Source organism: Salmo salar, unplaced genomic scaffold (genome assembly GCF_905237065.1).
Source record: "Salmo salar unplaced genomic scaffold, Ssal_v3.1, whole genome shotgun sequence".
In the NCBI taxonomy this organism is placed as follows: Eukaryota; Metazoa; Chordata; class Actinopteri; order Salmoniformes; family Salmonidae; genus Salmo; species Salmo salar.
The window spans coordinates 25,001-42,500 of record NW_025547400.1 but is presented as its reverse complement, the minus strand read 5'-3'; the positions used below and the strand labels follow the sequence as shown (position 1 = coordinate 42,500).

Genomic DNA, 17,500 nt, shown 5'->3' with positions numbered 1-17,500 from the left:
TTAATAAACATAAACCCATAAACTTCATGAACCGATTACCGAATTTAAACGGGACAAATTAATAAACTGTCCGAGAACAAATGATTCCACTTTCTACGCCACTTCTTTAATAATTATCAATTTAATTATCAATAAAATGTTATTTTTGTGGTTCTGCTGTGAACCACTTCACCAGAAGGACTTATTTTTTGGGAGAATTATGTTTGTAGGACTTTCACAGCAGATAATTATAATCAATATATTATGATAATGGATGGCTATTTCAGTGGTTCACAACTTTTTTTTTAGGTTACTGTACCACCAACTGAACGCTGCTCTGCACCGGAAGTACCCCGGAAGTACCCCGGAAGAACCCCGGAAGTACCCCGGAAGAACCCCGGAAGTACCCCGGAAGAACCCCGGAAGTACCCCGGAAGTACCCCGGAAGAACCACGGAAGTACCCCTCCCTCATGTGTATTTTCCCAACAACCCCTACTCTCCCATGAGTCTTCTCCAGTACAACCTGTGGATTCAGTCCTGATACCCCTGGTGGGAAATCACTGGTCTATATTATAGACAACAAACCCTTTATAGTGGCTACAAACCCTTTATAGTGACTACAGACCCTTTATAGTGACTACAGACCCTTTATAGTGACTACAAACCCTTTATAGTGACTACAGACCCTTTATAGTGACTACAAACCCTTTATAGTGACTACAAACCCTTTATAGTGACTACAGACCCTTTATAGTGACTACAGACCCTTTATAGTGACTACAGACCCTTTATAGTGACTACAGACCCTTTATAGTGACTACAGACCCTTTATAGTGACTACAAACCCTTTATAGTGACTACAAACCCTTTATAGTGACTACAGACCCTTTATAGTGACTACAAACCCTTTATAGTGACTAGAGACCTGATACCCCTGGTTGGAAATCACTGGTCTATATTATAGACAACAAACCCTTTATAGTGACTACAGACCCTTTATAGTGACTACAGACCCTTTATAGTGACTACAAACCATTTATAGTGACTACAAACCCTTTATAGTGACTACAGACCCTTTATAGTGACTACAAACCCTTTATAGTGACTACAAACCCTTTATAGTGACTACAAACCCTTTATAGTGACTACAGACCCTTTATAGTGACTACAGACCCTTTATAGTGACTACAGACCCTTTATAGTGACTACAGACCCTTTATAGTGACTACAAACCCTTTATAGTGACTACAGACTCTTTATAGTGACTACAAACCCTTTATAGTGACTACAGACCTGATACCCCTGGTTGGAAATCACTGGTCTATATTATAGACAACAAACCCTTTATAGTGACTACAAACCCTTTATAGTGACTACAGACCCTTTATAGTGACTACAAACCCTTTATAGTGACTACAAACCCTTTATAGTGACTACAGACCCTTTATAGTGACTACAGACCCTTTATAGTGACTACAGACCCTTTATAGTGACTACAGACCCTTTATAGTGACTACAAACCCTTTATAGTGACTACAGACCCTTTATAGTGACTACAGACCCTTTATAGTGACTACAGACCCTTTATAGTGACTACAGACCCTTTATAGTGACTACAGACCCTTTATAGTGACTACAGACCCTTTATAGTGACTACAAACCCTTTATAGTGACTACAAACCCTTTATAGTGACTACAAACCCTTTATAGTGACTACAGACCCTTTATAGTGACTACAAACCCTTTATAGTGACTACAGACCTGATACCCCTGGTTGGAAATCACTGGTCTATATTATAGACAACAAACCCTTTATAGTGACTACAGACCCTTTATAGTGACTACAGACCCTTTATAGTGACTACAAACCCTTTATAGTGACTACAAACCCTTTATAGTGACTACAGACCCTTTATAGTGACTACAGACCCTTTATAGTGACTACAAACCCTTTATAGTGACTACAAACCCTTTATAGTGACTACAGACCCTTTATAGTGACTACAGACCCTTTATAGTGACTACAGACCCTTTATAGTGGCTACAGACCCTTTATAGTGACTACAGACCCTTTATAGTGACTACAGACCCTTTATAGTGACTACAAACCCTTTATAGTGACTACAGACCCTTTATAGTGACTACAGACCCTTTATAGTGACTACAAACCCTTTATAGTGACTACAAACCCTTTATAGTGACTACAGACCCTTTATAGTGACTACAAACCCTTTATAGTGACTACAGACCTGATACCCCTGGTTGGAAATCACTGGTCTATATTATAGACAACAAACCCTTTATAGTGACTACAAACCCTTTATAGTGACTACAGACCCTTTATAGTGACTACAAACCCTTTATAGTGACTACAAACCCTTTATAGTGACTACAGACCCTTTATAGTGACTACAGACCCTTTATAGTGACTACAGACCCTTTATAGTGACTACAGACCCTTTATAGTGACTACAAACCCTTTATAGTGACTACAGACCCTTTATAGTGACAACAAACCCTTTATAGTGACTACAGACCTGATACCCCTGGTTGGAAATCAGTGGTCTATATTATAGACAACAAACCCTTTATAGTGACTACAAACCCTTTATAGTGACTACAGACCCTTTATAGTGACTACAAACCCTTTATAGTGACTACAAACCCTTTATAGTGACTACAGACCCTTTATAGTGACTACAGACCCTTTATAGTGACTACAGACCCTTTATAGTGACTACAGACCCTTTATAGTGACTACAGACCCTTTATAGTGACTACAGACCCTTTATAGTGACTACAAACCCTTTATAGTGACTACAGACCTGATACCCCTGGTTGGAAATCAATGGTCTATATTATAGACAACAACCCCTTTATAGTGACTACAGACCTGATACCCCTGGTCTATATTATAGACAATAAACTCTATATAGTTGCTACAGACCTGATACCCCTGGTCTATACTATAGACAATAAACTCTACATAGTTGCTACAGACCTGGTCTATACTATAGACAATAAACTCTATATAGTTGCTACAGTCCTGATACCCCTGGTCTATATTATAGACAATAAACTCTATATAGTGACTACAGACCTGATACCCCTGGTGGGAAATCACTGGTCTATATTATAGACAATAAACTCTATATAGTGACTACAGACCTGGTCTATATTATAGACAATAAACTCTATATAGTGACTACAGACCTGATACCCCTGGTCTATACTATAGACAATAAACTCTATATAGTGACTACAGTCCTGATACCCCTGGTTGGAAATCACTGGTCTATACTATAGACAATAAACTCTATATAGTGACTACAGACCCTTTATAGTGACTACAGACCTGATACCCCTGGTCTATATTATAGACAATAAACTCTATATAGTGACTACAGACCTGATACCCCTGGTGGGAAATCACTGGTCTATACTATAGACAATAAACTCTATATAGTGGATACAGACCTGATAACCCTGGTCTATACTATAGACAATAAACTCTATATAGTGACTACAGACCTGATACCCCTGGTGGGAAATCACTGGTCTATATTATAGACAATAAACTCTATATAGTTGCTACAGACCTGATACCCCTGGTGGGAAATCACTGGTCTATACTATAGACAATAAACTCTATATAGTTGCTACAGACCTGGTCTATACTATAGACAATAAACTCTATATAGTTGCTACAGACCTGGTCTATATTATAGACAATAAACTCTATATAGTTGCTACAGACCTGATACCCCTGGTCTATACTATAGACAATAAACTCTATATAGTGACTACAGACCTGGTCTATATTATAGACAATAAACTCTATATAGTTGCTACAGACCTGGTCTATACTATAGACAATAAACTCTATATAGTGACTACAGACCTGGTCTATATTATAGACAATAAACTCTATATAGTGACTACAGACCTGATACCACTGGTCTATATTATAGACAATAAACTCTATATAGTGACTACAGACCTGGTCTATACTATAGACAATAAACTCTATATAGTGACTACAGACCTGGTCTATACTATAGACAATAAACTCTATATAGTTGCTACAGAACTGGTCTATACTATAGACAATAAACTCTATATAGTTGCTACAGACCTGGTCTATATTATAGACAATAAACTCTATATAGTGACTACAGACCTGATACCACTGGTCTATATTATAGACAATAAACTCTATATAGTGGCTACAGACCTGGTCTATACTATAGACAATAAACTCTATATAGTGACTACAGACCTGGTCTATACTATAGACAATAAACTCTATATAGTTGCTACAGAACTGGTCTATACTATAGACAATAAACTCTATATAGTGACTACAGACCTGGTCTATACTATAGACAATAAACTCTATATAGTTGCTACAGACCTGGTCTATACTATAGACAATAAACTCTATATAGTTGCTACAGAACTGGTCTATACTATAGACAATAAACTCTATATAGTGACTACAGACCTGATACCACTGGTCTATATTATAGACAATAAACTCTATATAGTTGCTACAGACCTGATACCCCTGGTCTATACTATAGACAATAAACTCTATATAGTTGCTACAGACCTGGTCTATACTATAGACAATAAACTCTATATAGTTGCTACAGACCTGATACCACTGGTCTATACTATAGACAATAAACTCTATATAGTTGCTACAGACCTGGTCTATACTATAGACAATAAACTCTATATAGTTGCTACAGACCTGATACCACTGGTCTATACTATAGACAATAAACTCTATATAGTTGCTACAGACCTGGTCTATACTATAGACAATAAACTCTATATAGTTGCTACAGACCTGATACCACTGGTCTATATTATAGACAATAAACCCTTTATAGTTGCTACAGACCTGGTCTATATTATAGACAATAAACTATATATAGTTGCTACAGACCTGGTCTATACTATAGACAATAAACTATATATAGTTGCTACAGACCTGGTCTATACTATAGACAATAAACTCTATATAGTGACTACAGACCTGGTCTATACTATAGACAATAAACTATATATAGTTGCTACAGACCTGGTCTATATTATAGACAATAAACTCTATATAGTGACTACAGACCTGATACCACTGGTCTATACTATAGACAATAAACTCTATATAGTGGCTACAGACCTGGTCTATACTATAGACAATAAACTATATATAGTTGCTACAGACCTGGTCTATATTATAGACAATAAACTATATATAGTTGCTACAGTCCTGATACCCCTTGTCTATACTATAGACAATAAACTATATATAGTTGCTACAGTCCTGATACCACTGGTCTATACTATAGACAATAAACTCTATATAGTGGCTACAGACCTGGTCTATACTATAGACAATAAACTATATATAGTGACTACAGACCTGATACCACTGGTCTATATTATAGACAATAAACTCTATATAGTGACTACAGACCTGATACCCCTGGTCTATACTATAGACAATAAACTATATATAGTTGCTACAGTCCTGATACCCCTGGTGGGAAATCACTGGTCTATACTATAGACAATAAACTCTATATAGTTGCTACAGACCTGGTCTATACTATAGACAATAAACTCTATATAGTTGCTACAGACCTGATACCCCTGGTCTATACTATAGACAATAAACTCTATATAGTTGCTACAGACCTGATACCACTGGTCTATATTATAGACAATAAACTCTACATAGTTGCTACAGACCTGTTACCCCTGGTGGGAAATCACTGGTCTATACTATAGACAATAAACTCTATATAGTGGCTACAGACCTGATACCCCTGGTCTATATTATAGACAATAAACTCTATATAGTGACTACAGACCTGGTCTATACTATAGACAATAAACTCTATATAGTTGCTACAGACCTGATACCACTGGTCTATACTATAGACAATAAACTCTATATAGTGGCTACAGACCTGATACCCCTGGTCTATACTATAGACAATAAACTCTATATAGTGGCTACAGACCTGATACCCCTGGTCTATACTATAGACAATAAACTCTATATAGTGACTACAGACCTGGTCTATATTATAGACAATAAACTATATATAGTTGCTACAGACCTGGTCTATACTATAGACAATAAACTCTATATAGTTGCTACAGACCTGATACCACTGGTCTATATTATAGACAATAAACTCTATATAGTTGCTACAGACCTGATACCCCTGGTCTATACTATAGACAATAAACTCTATATAGTGGCTACAGACCTGGTCTATACTATAGACAATAAACTCTATATAGTTGCTACAGACCTGGTCTATACTATAGACAATAAACTCTATATAGTTGCTACAGACCTGATACCACTGGTCTATACTATAGACAATAAACTCTATATAGTGACTACAGACCTGGTCTATACTATAGACAATAAACTCTATATAGTGGCTACAGACCTGGTCTATACTATAGACAATAAACTCTATATAGTGACTACAGACCTGATACCACTGGTCTATACTATAGACAATAAACTCTATATAGTGACTACAGACCTGGTCTATACTATAGACAATAAACTCTATATAGTTGCTACAGACCTGGTCTATATTATAGACAATAAACTCTATATAGTTGCTACAGACCTGATACCCCTGGTCTATACTATAGACAATAAACTCTATATAGTTGCTACAGACCTGGTCTATACTATAGACAATAAACTCTATATAGTTGCTACAGAACTGGTCTATACTATAGACAATAAACTCTATATAGTTGCTACAGACCTGGTCTATACTATAGACAATAAACTCTATATAGTTGCTACAGACCTGGTCTATATTATAGACAATAAACTCTATATAGTTGCTACAGACCTGGTCTATACTATAGACAATAAACTCTATATAGTGACTACAGACCTGATACCCCTGGTCTATACTATAGACAATAAACTCTATATAGTTGCTACAGACCTGATACCCCTGGTCTATACTATATACAATAAACTCTATATAGTTGCTACAGACCTGGTCTATACTATAGACAATAAACTCTATATAGTTGCTACAGACCTCGTCTATACTATAGACAATAAACTCTATATAGTGACTACAGACCTGGTCTATATTATAGACAATAAACTCTATATAGTTGCTACAGACCTGGTCTATACTATAGACAATAAACTCTATATAGTTGCTACAGACCTGGTCTATACTATAGACAATAAACTCTATATAGTGACTACAGACCTGGTCTATACTATAGACAATAAACTCTATATAGTTGCTACAGACCTGATACCCCTGGTCTATACTATAGACAATAAACTCTATATAGTGACTACAGTCCTGGTCTATACTATAGACAATAAACTCTATATAGTTGCTACAGACCTGATACCACTGGTCTATATTATAGACAATAAACTCTACATAGTTGCTACAGACCTGGTCTATACTATAGACAATAAACTATATATAGTTGCTACAGTCCTGATACCCCTGGTCTATATTATAGACAATAAACTATATATAGTGACTACAGTCCTGATACCCCTGGTCTATATTATAGACAATAAACTCTATATAGTGACTACAGACCTGGTCTATACTATAGACAATAAACTATATATAGTGACTACAGAACTGGTCTATACTATAGACAATAAACTCTATATAGTTGCTACAGACCTGGTCTATACTATAGACAATAAACTATATATAGTTGCTACAGACCTGGTCTATACTATAGACAATAAACTATATATAGTTGCTACAGTCCTGATACCCCTGGTCTATATTATAGACAATAAACTCTATATAGTGACTACAGACCTGATACCCCTGGTGGGAAATCACTGGTCTATATTATAGACAATAAACTCTATATAGTGACTACAGACCTGGTCTATATTATAGACAATAAACTCTATATAGTGACTACAGACCTGATACCCCTGGTTGGAAATCACTGGTCTATATTATAGACAATAAACTCTATATAGTGACTACAGACCCTTTATAGTGACTACAGACCTGATACCCCTGGTGGGAAATCACTGGTCTATACTATAGACAATAAACTCTATATAGTGGATACAGACCTGATAACCCTGGTCTATACTATAGACAATAAACTCTATATAGTGACTACAGACCTGATACCCCTGGTGGGAAATCACTGGTCTATATTATAGACAATAAACTCTATATAGTTGCTACAGACCTGATACCCCTGGTGGGAAATCACTGGTCTATACTATAGACAATAAACTCTATATAGTTGCTACAGACCTGGTCTATACTATAGACAATAAACTCTATATAGTTGCTACAGACCTGGTCTATATTATAGACAATAAACTCTATATAGTTGCTACAGACCTGATACCCTGGTCTATACTATAGACAATAAACTCTATATAGTGACTACAGACCTGGTCTATATTATAGACAATAAACTCTATATAGTTGCTACAGACCTGGTCTATACTATAGACAATAAACTCTATATAGTTGCTACAGACCTGGTCTATACTATAGACAATAAACTCTATATAGTGACTACAGACCTGGTCTATACTATAGACAATAAACTCTATATAGTTGCTACAGACCAGGTCTATATTATAGACAATAAACTCTATATAGTTGCTACAGACCTGATACCCCTGGTCTATACTATAGACAATAAACTCTTTATAGTTGCTACAGACCTGGTCTATACTATAGACAATAAACTATATATAGTTGCTACAGACCTGGTCTATACTATAGACAATAAACTCTATATAGTGACTACAGACCTGGTCTATACTATAGACAATAAACTCTATATAGTGACTACAGACCTGATACCCCTGGTCTATACTATAGACAATAAACTCTATATAGTTGCTACAGACCTGATACCACTGGTCTATACTATAGACAATAAACTCTATATAGTTGCTACAGACCTGATACCACTGGTCTATACTATAGACAATAAACTCTATATAGTTGCTACAGACCTGATACCACTGGTCTATACTATAGACAATAAACTCTATATAGTTGCTACAGACCTGGTCTATACTATAGACAATAAACTCTATATAGTTGCTACAGACCTGGTCTATACTATAGACAATAAACTCTATATAGTTGCTACAGAACTGGTCTATACTATAGACAATAAACTCTATATAGTTGCTACAGACCTGGTCTATACTATAGACAATAAACTCTATATAGTTGCTACAGACCTGGTCTATATTATAGACAATAAACTCTATATAGTTGCTACAGACCTGGTCTATACTATAGACAATAAACTCTATATAGTGACTACAGACCTGATACCCCTGGTCTATACTATAGACAATAAACTCTATATAGTGACTACAGTCCTGATACCCCTGGTTGGAAATCACTGGTCTATACTATAGACAATAAACTCTATATAGTGACTACAGACCCTTTATAGTGACTACAGACCTGATACCCCTGGTCTATATTATAGACAATAAACTCTATATAGTGACTACAGACCTGATACCCCTGGTGGGAAATCACTGGTCTATACTATAGACAATAAACTCTATATAGTGGATACAGACCTGATAACCCTGGTCTATACTATAGACAATAAACTCTATATAGTGACTACAGACCTGATACCCCTGGTGGGAAATCACTGGTCTATATTATAGACAATAAACTCTATATAGTTGCTACAGACCTGATACCCCTGGTGGGAAATCACTGGTCTATACTATAGACAATAAACTCTATATAGTTGCTACAGACCTGGTCTATACTATAGACAATAAACTCTATATAGTTGCTACAGACCTGGTCTATATTATAGACAATAAACTCTATATAGTTGCTACAGACCTGATACCCCTGGTCTATACTATAGACAATAAACTCTATATAGTGACTACAGACCTGGTCTATATTATAGACAATAAACTCTATATAGTTGCTACAGACCTGGTCTATACTATAGACAATAAACTCTATATAGTGACTACAGACCTGGTCTATATTATAGACAATAAACTCTATATAGTGACTACAGACCTGATACCACTGGTCTATATTATAGACAATAAACTCTATATAGTGACTACAGACCTGGTCTATACTATAGACAATAAACTCTATATAGTGACTACAGACCTGGTCTATACTATAGACAATAAACTCTATATAGTTGCTACAGAACTGGTCTATACTATAGACAATAAACTCTATATAGTTGCTACAGACCTGGTCTATATTATAGACAATAAACTCTATATAGTGACTACAGACCTGATACCACTGGTCTATATTATAGACAATAAACTCTATATAGTGGCTACAGACCTGGTCTATACTATAGACAATAAACTCTATATAGTGACTACAGACCTGGTCTATACTATAGACAATAAACTCTATATAGTTGCTACAGAACTGGTCTATACTATAGACAATAAACTCTATATAGTGACTACAGACCTGGTCTATACTATAGACAATAAACTCTATATAGTTGCTACAGACCTGGTCTATACTATAGACAATAAACTCTATATAGTTGCTACAGAACTGGTCTATACTATAGACAATAAACTCTATATAGTGACTACAGACCTGATACCACTGGTCTATATTATAGACAATAAACTCTATATAGTTGCTACAGACCTGATACCCCTGGTCTATACTATAGACAATAAACTCTATATAGTTGCTACAGACCTGGTCTATACTATAGACAATAAACTCTATATAGTTGCTACAGACCTGATACCACTGGTCTATACTATAGACAATAAACTCTATATAGTTGCTACAGACCTGGTCTATACTATAGACAATAAACTCTATATAGTTGCTACAGACCTGATACCACTGGTCTATACTATAGACAATAAACTCTATATAGTTGCTACAGACCTGGTCTATACTATAGACAATAAACTCTATATAGTTGCTACAGACCTGATACCACTGGTCTATATTATAGACAATAAACCCTTTATAGTTGCTACAGACCTGGTCTATATTATAGACAATAAACTATATATAGTTGCTACAGACCTGGTCTATACTATAGACAATAAACTATATATAGTTGCTACAGACCTGGTCTATACTATAGACAATAAACTCTATATAGTGACTACAGACCTGGTCTATACTATAGACAATAAACTATATATAGTTGCTACAGACCTGGTCTATATTATAGACAATAAACTCTATATAGTGACTACAGACCTGATACCACTGGTCTATACTATAGACAATAAACTCTATATAGTGGCTACAGACCTGGTCTATACTATAGACAATAAACTATATATAGTTGCTACAGACCTGGTCTATATTATAGACAATAAACTATATATAGTTGCTACAGTCCTGATACCCCTTGTCTATACTATAGACAATAAACTATATATAGTTGCTACAGTCCTGATACCACTGGTCTATACTATAGACAATAAACTCTATATAGTGGCTACAGACCTGGTCTATACTATAGACAATAAACTATATATAGTGACTACAGACCTGATACCACTGGTCTATATTATAGACAATAAACTCTATATAGTGACTACAGACCTGATACCCCTGGTCTATACTATAGACAATAAACTATATATAGTTGCTACAGTCCTGATACCCCTGGTGGGAAATCACTGGTCTATACTATAGACAATAAACTCTATATAGTTGCTACAGACCTGGTCTATACTATAGACAATAAACTCTATATAGTTGCTACAGACCTGATACCCCTGGTCTATACTATAGACAATAAACTCTATATAGTTGCTACAGACCTGATACCACTGGTCTATATTATAGACAATAAACTCTACATAGTTGCTACAGACCTGTTACCCCTGGTGGGAAATCACTGGTCTATACTATAGACAATAAACTCTATATAGTGGCTACAGACCTGATACCCCTGGTCTATATTATAGACAATAAACTCTATATAGTGACTACAGACCTGGTCTATACTATAGACAATAAACTCTATATAGTTGCTACAGACCTGATACCACTGGTCTATACTATAGACAATAAACTCTATATAGTGGCTACAGACCTGATACCCCTGGTCTATACTATAGACAATAAACTCTATATAGTGGCTACAGACCTGATACCCCTGGTCTATACTATAGACAATAAACTCTATATAGTGACTACAGACCTGGTCTATATTATAGACAATAAACTATATATAGTTGCTACAGACCTGGTCTATACTATAGACAATAAACTCTATATAGTTGCTACAGACCTGATACCACTGGTCTATATTATAGACAATAAACTCTATATAGTTGCTACAGACCTGATACCCCTGGTCTATACTATAGACAATAAACTCTATATAGTGGCTACAGACCTGGTCTATACTATAGACAATAAACTCTATATAGTTGCTACAGACCTGGTCTATACTATAGACAATAAACTCTATATAGTTGCTACAGACCTGATACCACTGGTCTATACTATAGACAATAAACTCTATATAGTGACTACAGACCTGGTCTATACTATAGACAATAAACTCTATATAGTGGCTACAGACCTGGTCTATACTATAGACAATAAACTCTATATAGTGACTACAGACCTGATACCACTGGTCTATACTATAGACAATAAACTCTATATAGTGACTACAGACCTGGTCTATACTATAGACAATAAACTCTATATAGTTGCTACAGACCTGGTCTATATTATAGACAATAAACTCTATATAGTTGCTACAGACCTGATACCCCTGGTCTATACTATAGACAATAAACTCTATATAGTTGCTACAGACCTGGTCTATACTATAGACAATAAACTCTATATAGTTGCTACAGAACTGGTCTATACTATAGACAATAAACTCTATATAGTTGCTACAGACCTGGTCTATACTATAGACAATAAACTCTATATAGTTGCTACAGACCTGGTCTATATTATAGACAATAAACTCTATATAGTTGCTACAGACCTGGTCTATACTATAGACAATAAACTCTATATAGTGACTACAGACCTGATACCCCTGGTCTATACTATAGACAATAAACTCTATATAGTTGCTACAGACCTGATACCCCTGGTCTATACTATATACAATAAACTCTATATAGTTGCTACAGACCTGGTCTATACTATAGACAATAAACTCTATATAGTTGCTACAGACCTCGTCTATACTATAGACAATAAACTCTATATAGTGACTACAGACCTGGTCTATATTATAGACAATAAACTCTATATAGTTGCTACAGACCTGGTCTATACTATAGACAATAAACTCTATATAGTTGCTACAGACCTGGTCTATACTATAGACAATAAACTCTATATAGTGACTACAGACCTGGTCTATACTATAGACAATAAACTCTATATAGTTGCTACAGACCTGATACCCCTGGTCTATACTATAGACAATAAACTCTATATAGTGACTACAGTCCTGGTCTATACTATAGACAATAAACTCTATATAGTTGCTACAGACCTGATACCACTGGTCTATATTATAGACAATAAACTCTACATAGTTGCTACAGACCTGGTCTATACTATAGACAATAAACTATATATAGTTGCTACAGTCCTGATACCCCTGGTCTATATTATAGACAATAAACTCTATATAGTGACTACAGACCTGATACCCCTGGTGGGAAATCACTGGTCTATATTATAGACAATAAACTCTATATAGTGACTACAGACCTGGTCTATATTATAGACAATAAACTCTATATAGTGACTACAGACCTGATACCCCTGGTTGGAAATCACTGGTCTATATTATAGACAATAAACTCTATATAGTGACTACAGACCCTTTATAGTGACTACAGACCTGATACCCCTGGTGGGAAATCACTGGTCTATACTATAGACAATAAACTCTATATAGTGGATACAGACCTGATAACCCTGGTCTATACTATAGACAATAAACTCTATATAGTGACTACAGACCTGATACCCCTGGTGGGAAATCACTGGTCTATATTATAGACAATAAACTCTATATAGTTGCTACAGACCTGATACCCCTGGTGGGAAATCACTGGTCTATACTATAGACAATAAACTCTATATAGTTGCTACAGACCTGGTCTATACTATAGACAATAAACTCTATATAGTTGCTACAGACCTGGTCTATATTATAGACAATAAACTCTATATAGTTGCTACAGACCTGATACCCCTGGTCTATACTATAGACAATAAACTCTATATAGTGACTACAGACCTGGTCTATATTATAGACAATAAACTCTATATAGTTGCTACAGACCTGGTCTATACTATAGACAATAAACTCTATATAGTTGCTACAGACCTGGTCTATACTATAGACAATAAACTCTATATAGTGACTACAGACCTGGTCTATACTATAGACAATAAACTCTATATAGTTGCTACAGACCTGGTCTATATTATAGACAATAAACTCTATATAGTTGCTACAGACCTGATACCCCTGGTCTATACTATAGACAATAAACTCTTTATAGTTGCTACAGACCTGGTCTATACTATAGACAATAAACTATATATAGTTGCTACAGACCTGGTCTATACTATAGACAATAAACTCTATATAGTGACTACAGACCTGGTCTATACTATAGACAATAAACTCTATATAGTGACTACAGACCTGATACCCCTGGTCTATACTATAGACAATAAACTCTATATAGTTGCTACAGACCTGATACCACTGGTCTATACTATAGACAATAAACTCTATATAGTTGCTACAGACCTGATACCACTGGTCTATACTATAGACAATAAACTCTATATAGTTGCTACAGACCTGATACCACTGGTCTATACTATAGACAATAAACTCTATATAGTTGCTACAGACCTGATACCCCTGGTCTATACTATAGACAATAAACTCTATATAGTTGCTACAGACCTGGTCTATACTATAGACAATAAACTCTATATAGTTGCTACAGAACTGGTCTATACTATAGACAATAAACTCTATATAGTTGCTACAGACCTGGTCTATACTATAGACAATAAACTCTATATAGTTGCTACAGACCTGGTCTATATTATAGACAATAAACTCTATATAGTTGCTACAGACCTGGTCTATACTATAGACAATAAACTCTATATAGTGACTACAGACCTGATACCCCTGGTCTATACTATAGACAATAAACTCTATATAGTTGCTACAGACCTGATACCCCTGGTCTATACTATAGACAATAAACTCTATATAGTTGCTACAGACCTGGTCTATACTATAGACAATAAACTCTATATAGTGACTACAGACCTGGTCTATATTATAGACAATAAACTCTATATAGTTGCTACAGACCTGATACCACTGGTCTATATTATAGACAACAAACTCTATATAGTGACTACAGTCCTGGTCTATACTATAGACAGTAAACTCTATATAGTTGCTACAGACCTGATACCACTGGTCTATATTATAGACAATAAACTCTATATAGTTGCTACAGACCTGATACCACTGGTCTATATTATAGACAATAAACTCTATATAGTGGCTACAGACCTGGTCTATACTATAGACAATAAACTCTATATAGTTGCTACAGACCTGGTCTATACTATAGACAATAAACTCTATATAGTGACTACAGTCCTGATACCCCTGGTCTATATTATAGACAATAAACTCTATATAGTTGCTACAGACCTGATACCACTGGTCTATATTATAGACAATAAACTCTATATAGTTGCTACAGACCTGGTCTATACTATAGACAATAAACTCTATATAGTTGCTACAGACCTGGTCTATACTATAGACAATAAACTATATATAGTTGCTACAGACCTGATACCACTGGTCTATATAATATAATAAATATATATAATATAATATAATATATATAATATAATAAACTCTATATAGTGACTACAGACCTGGTCTATACTATAGACAATAAACTCTATATAGTTGCTACAGACCTGATACCCCTGGTCTATACTATAGACAATAAACTCTATATAGTTGCTACAGACCTGGTCTATACTATAGACAATAAACTATATATAGTGACTACAGACCTGATACCACTGGTCTATATTATAGACAATAAACTCTATATAGTTGCTACAGACCTGGTCTATACTATAGACAATAAACTCTATATAGTGACTACAGACCTGATACCACTGGTCTATATTATAGACAATAAACTCTATATAGTTGCTACAGACCTGGTCTATACTATAGACAATAAACTCTATATAGTGACTACAGACCTGGTCTATATTATAGACAATAAACTATATATAGTTGCTACAGACCTGGTCTATACTATAGACAATAAACTCTATATAGTTGCTACAGTCCTGATACCCCTGGTCTATATTATAGACAATAAACTCTATATAGTGACTACAGTCCTGATACCCCTGGTCTATATTATAGACAATAAACTCTATATAGTTGCTACAGACCTGGTCTATACTATAGACAATAAACTCTATATAGTTGCTACAGTAAATAAACTCACAGTCTCTCTGTGTTCCGTGGTATATTCCTGGGAACGCTGCGGAGACCCTGGCCGTGACAGTCCACAGAAGAGCCGGAACAAGAGCACTGAGCCGGGCATGGCTGGCCCTCTGCCCGGCTGGGTAGCCCCAGGACCACCAGGAGGACGACCAGTAGACAGCGAACTGAGGCAAGGGCCGGAGCAAAGAAGCTCCTCGACCTTAGAGACATTATCGCTGCAGTGGATTGACTGGTTTTTGAGGAGACGGGTGGCCAAGGAGTCGCTGAAGGGTTTGTAAAAATCCACAGGAGAAGTAAAATCCCAACGAGGACGATTCCAACTCTCTCTCTCCCTCTCTGTTTGTTTATTTTGTGTGTTTGCTCCTCCTTGTTTTGTTGCGGTTTTATTGTAGTATATATATTAAAAACATATATATATATAAAAAATTATCACATATCAGAACAAACCCGCGGGTCTGGATGACAACGGTCCGGGCGGAAAGAGAGTGAGGTAAAGCGGCAGGCTGGTAGACGGACAAACTAGACGCTAGAGCGGAATAAAGTTCTTCCACATGGCAGCGGGCGTGCAGTGCGGTAATCTCCCCCCTCTCCCGGTGTGAAACGATGTATACACGGTAAAAACCCAAGAAACACCTCCTAATGAATTCTTTGGCGAACACACACACACACACCCACACACACACTCGCCCTCACACACACACACACACACACACACGTAGCAGGTGAGATTAGACACAACGCGAGGTTGTGTTATTAATTCCCAACACGCGTAGAGCGAGGAAACGGCATTCGGTTTTTTATTTTTCCCCCCTTCGGTGATCTCGTGCAGGTCAACGTGGTTGAGGTATTGATTTCCCTTCAGACGTCCGTTAATACCGGACGAAGAGCCCCGTGCTTAGAATCACA

General features: G+C 35.9%; 1 protein-coding gene across 1 annotated transcript in view; it reads right to left on the bottom strand.

The window, feature by feature from the left end:
• The window catches only part of LOC106593125 (slit homolog 2 protein), a gene marked incomplete at its 3' end in the record, with an annotated part of 51,382 nt that overhangs the window by 33,028 nt on the left and 854 nt on the right, over positions 1–17,500 (bottom strand). The window contains 1 exon segment of the mRNA XM_045711227.1: positions 16,596–17,500. This exon segment is cut by the window's right edge and continues 854 nt beyond it. Coding sequence (XP_045567183.1) covers positions 16,596–16,804 — 209 coding nt within the window.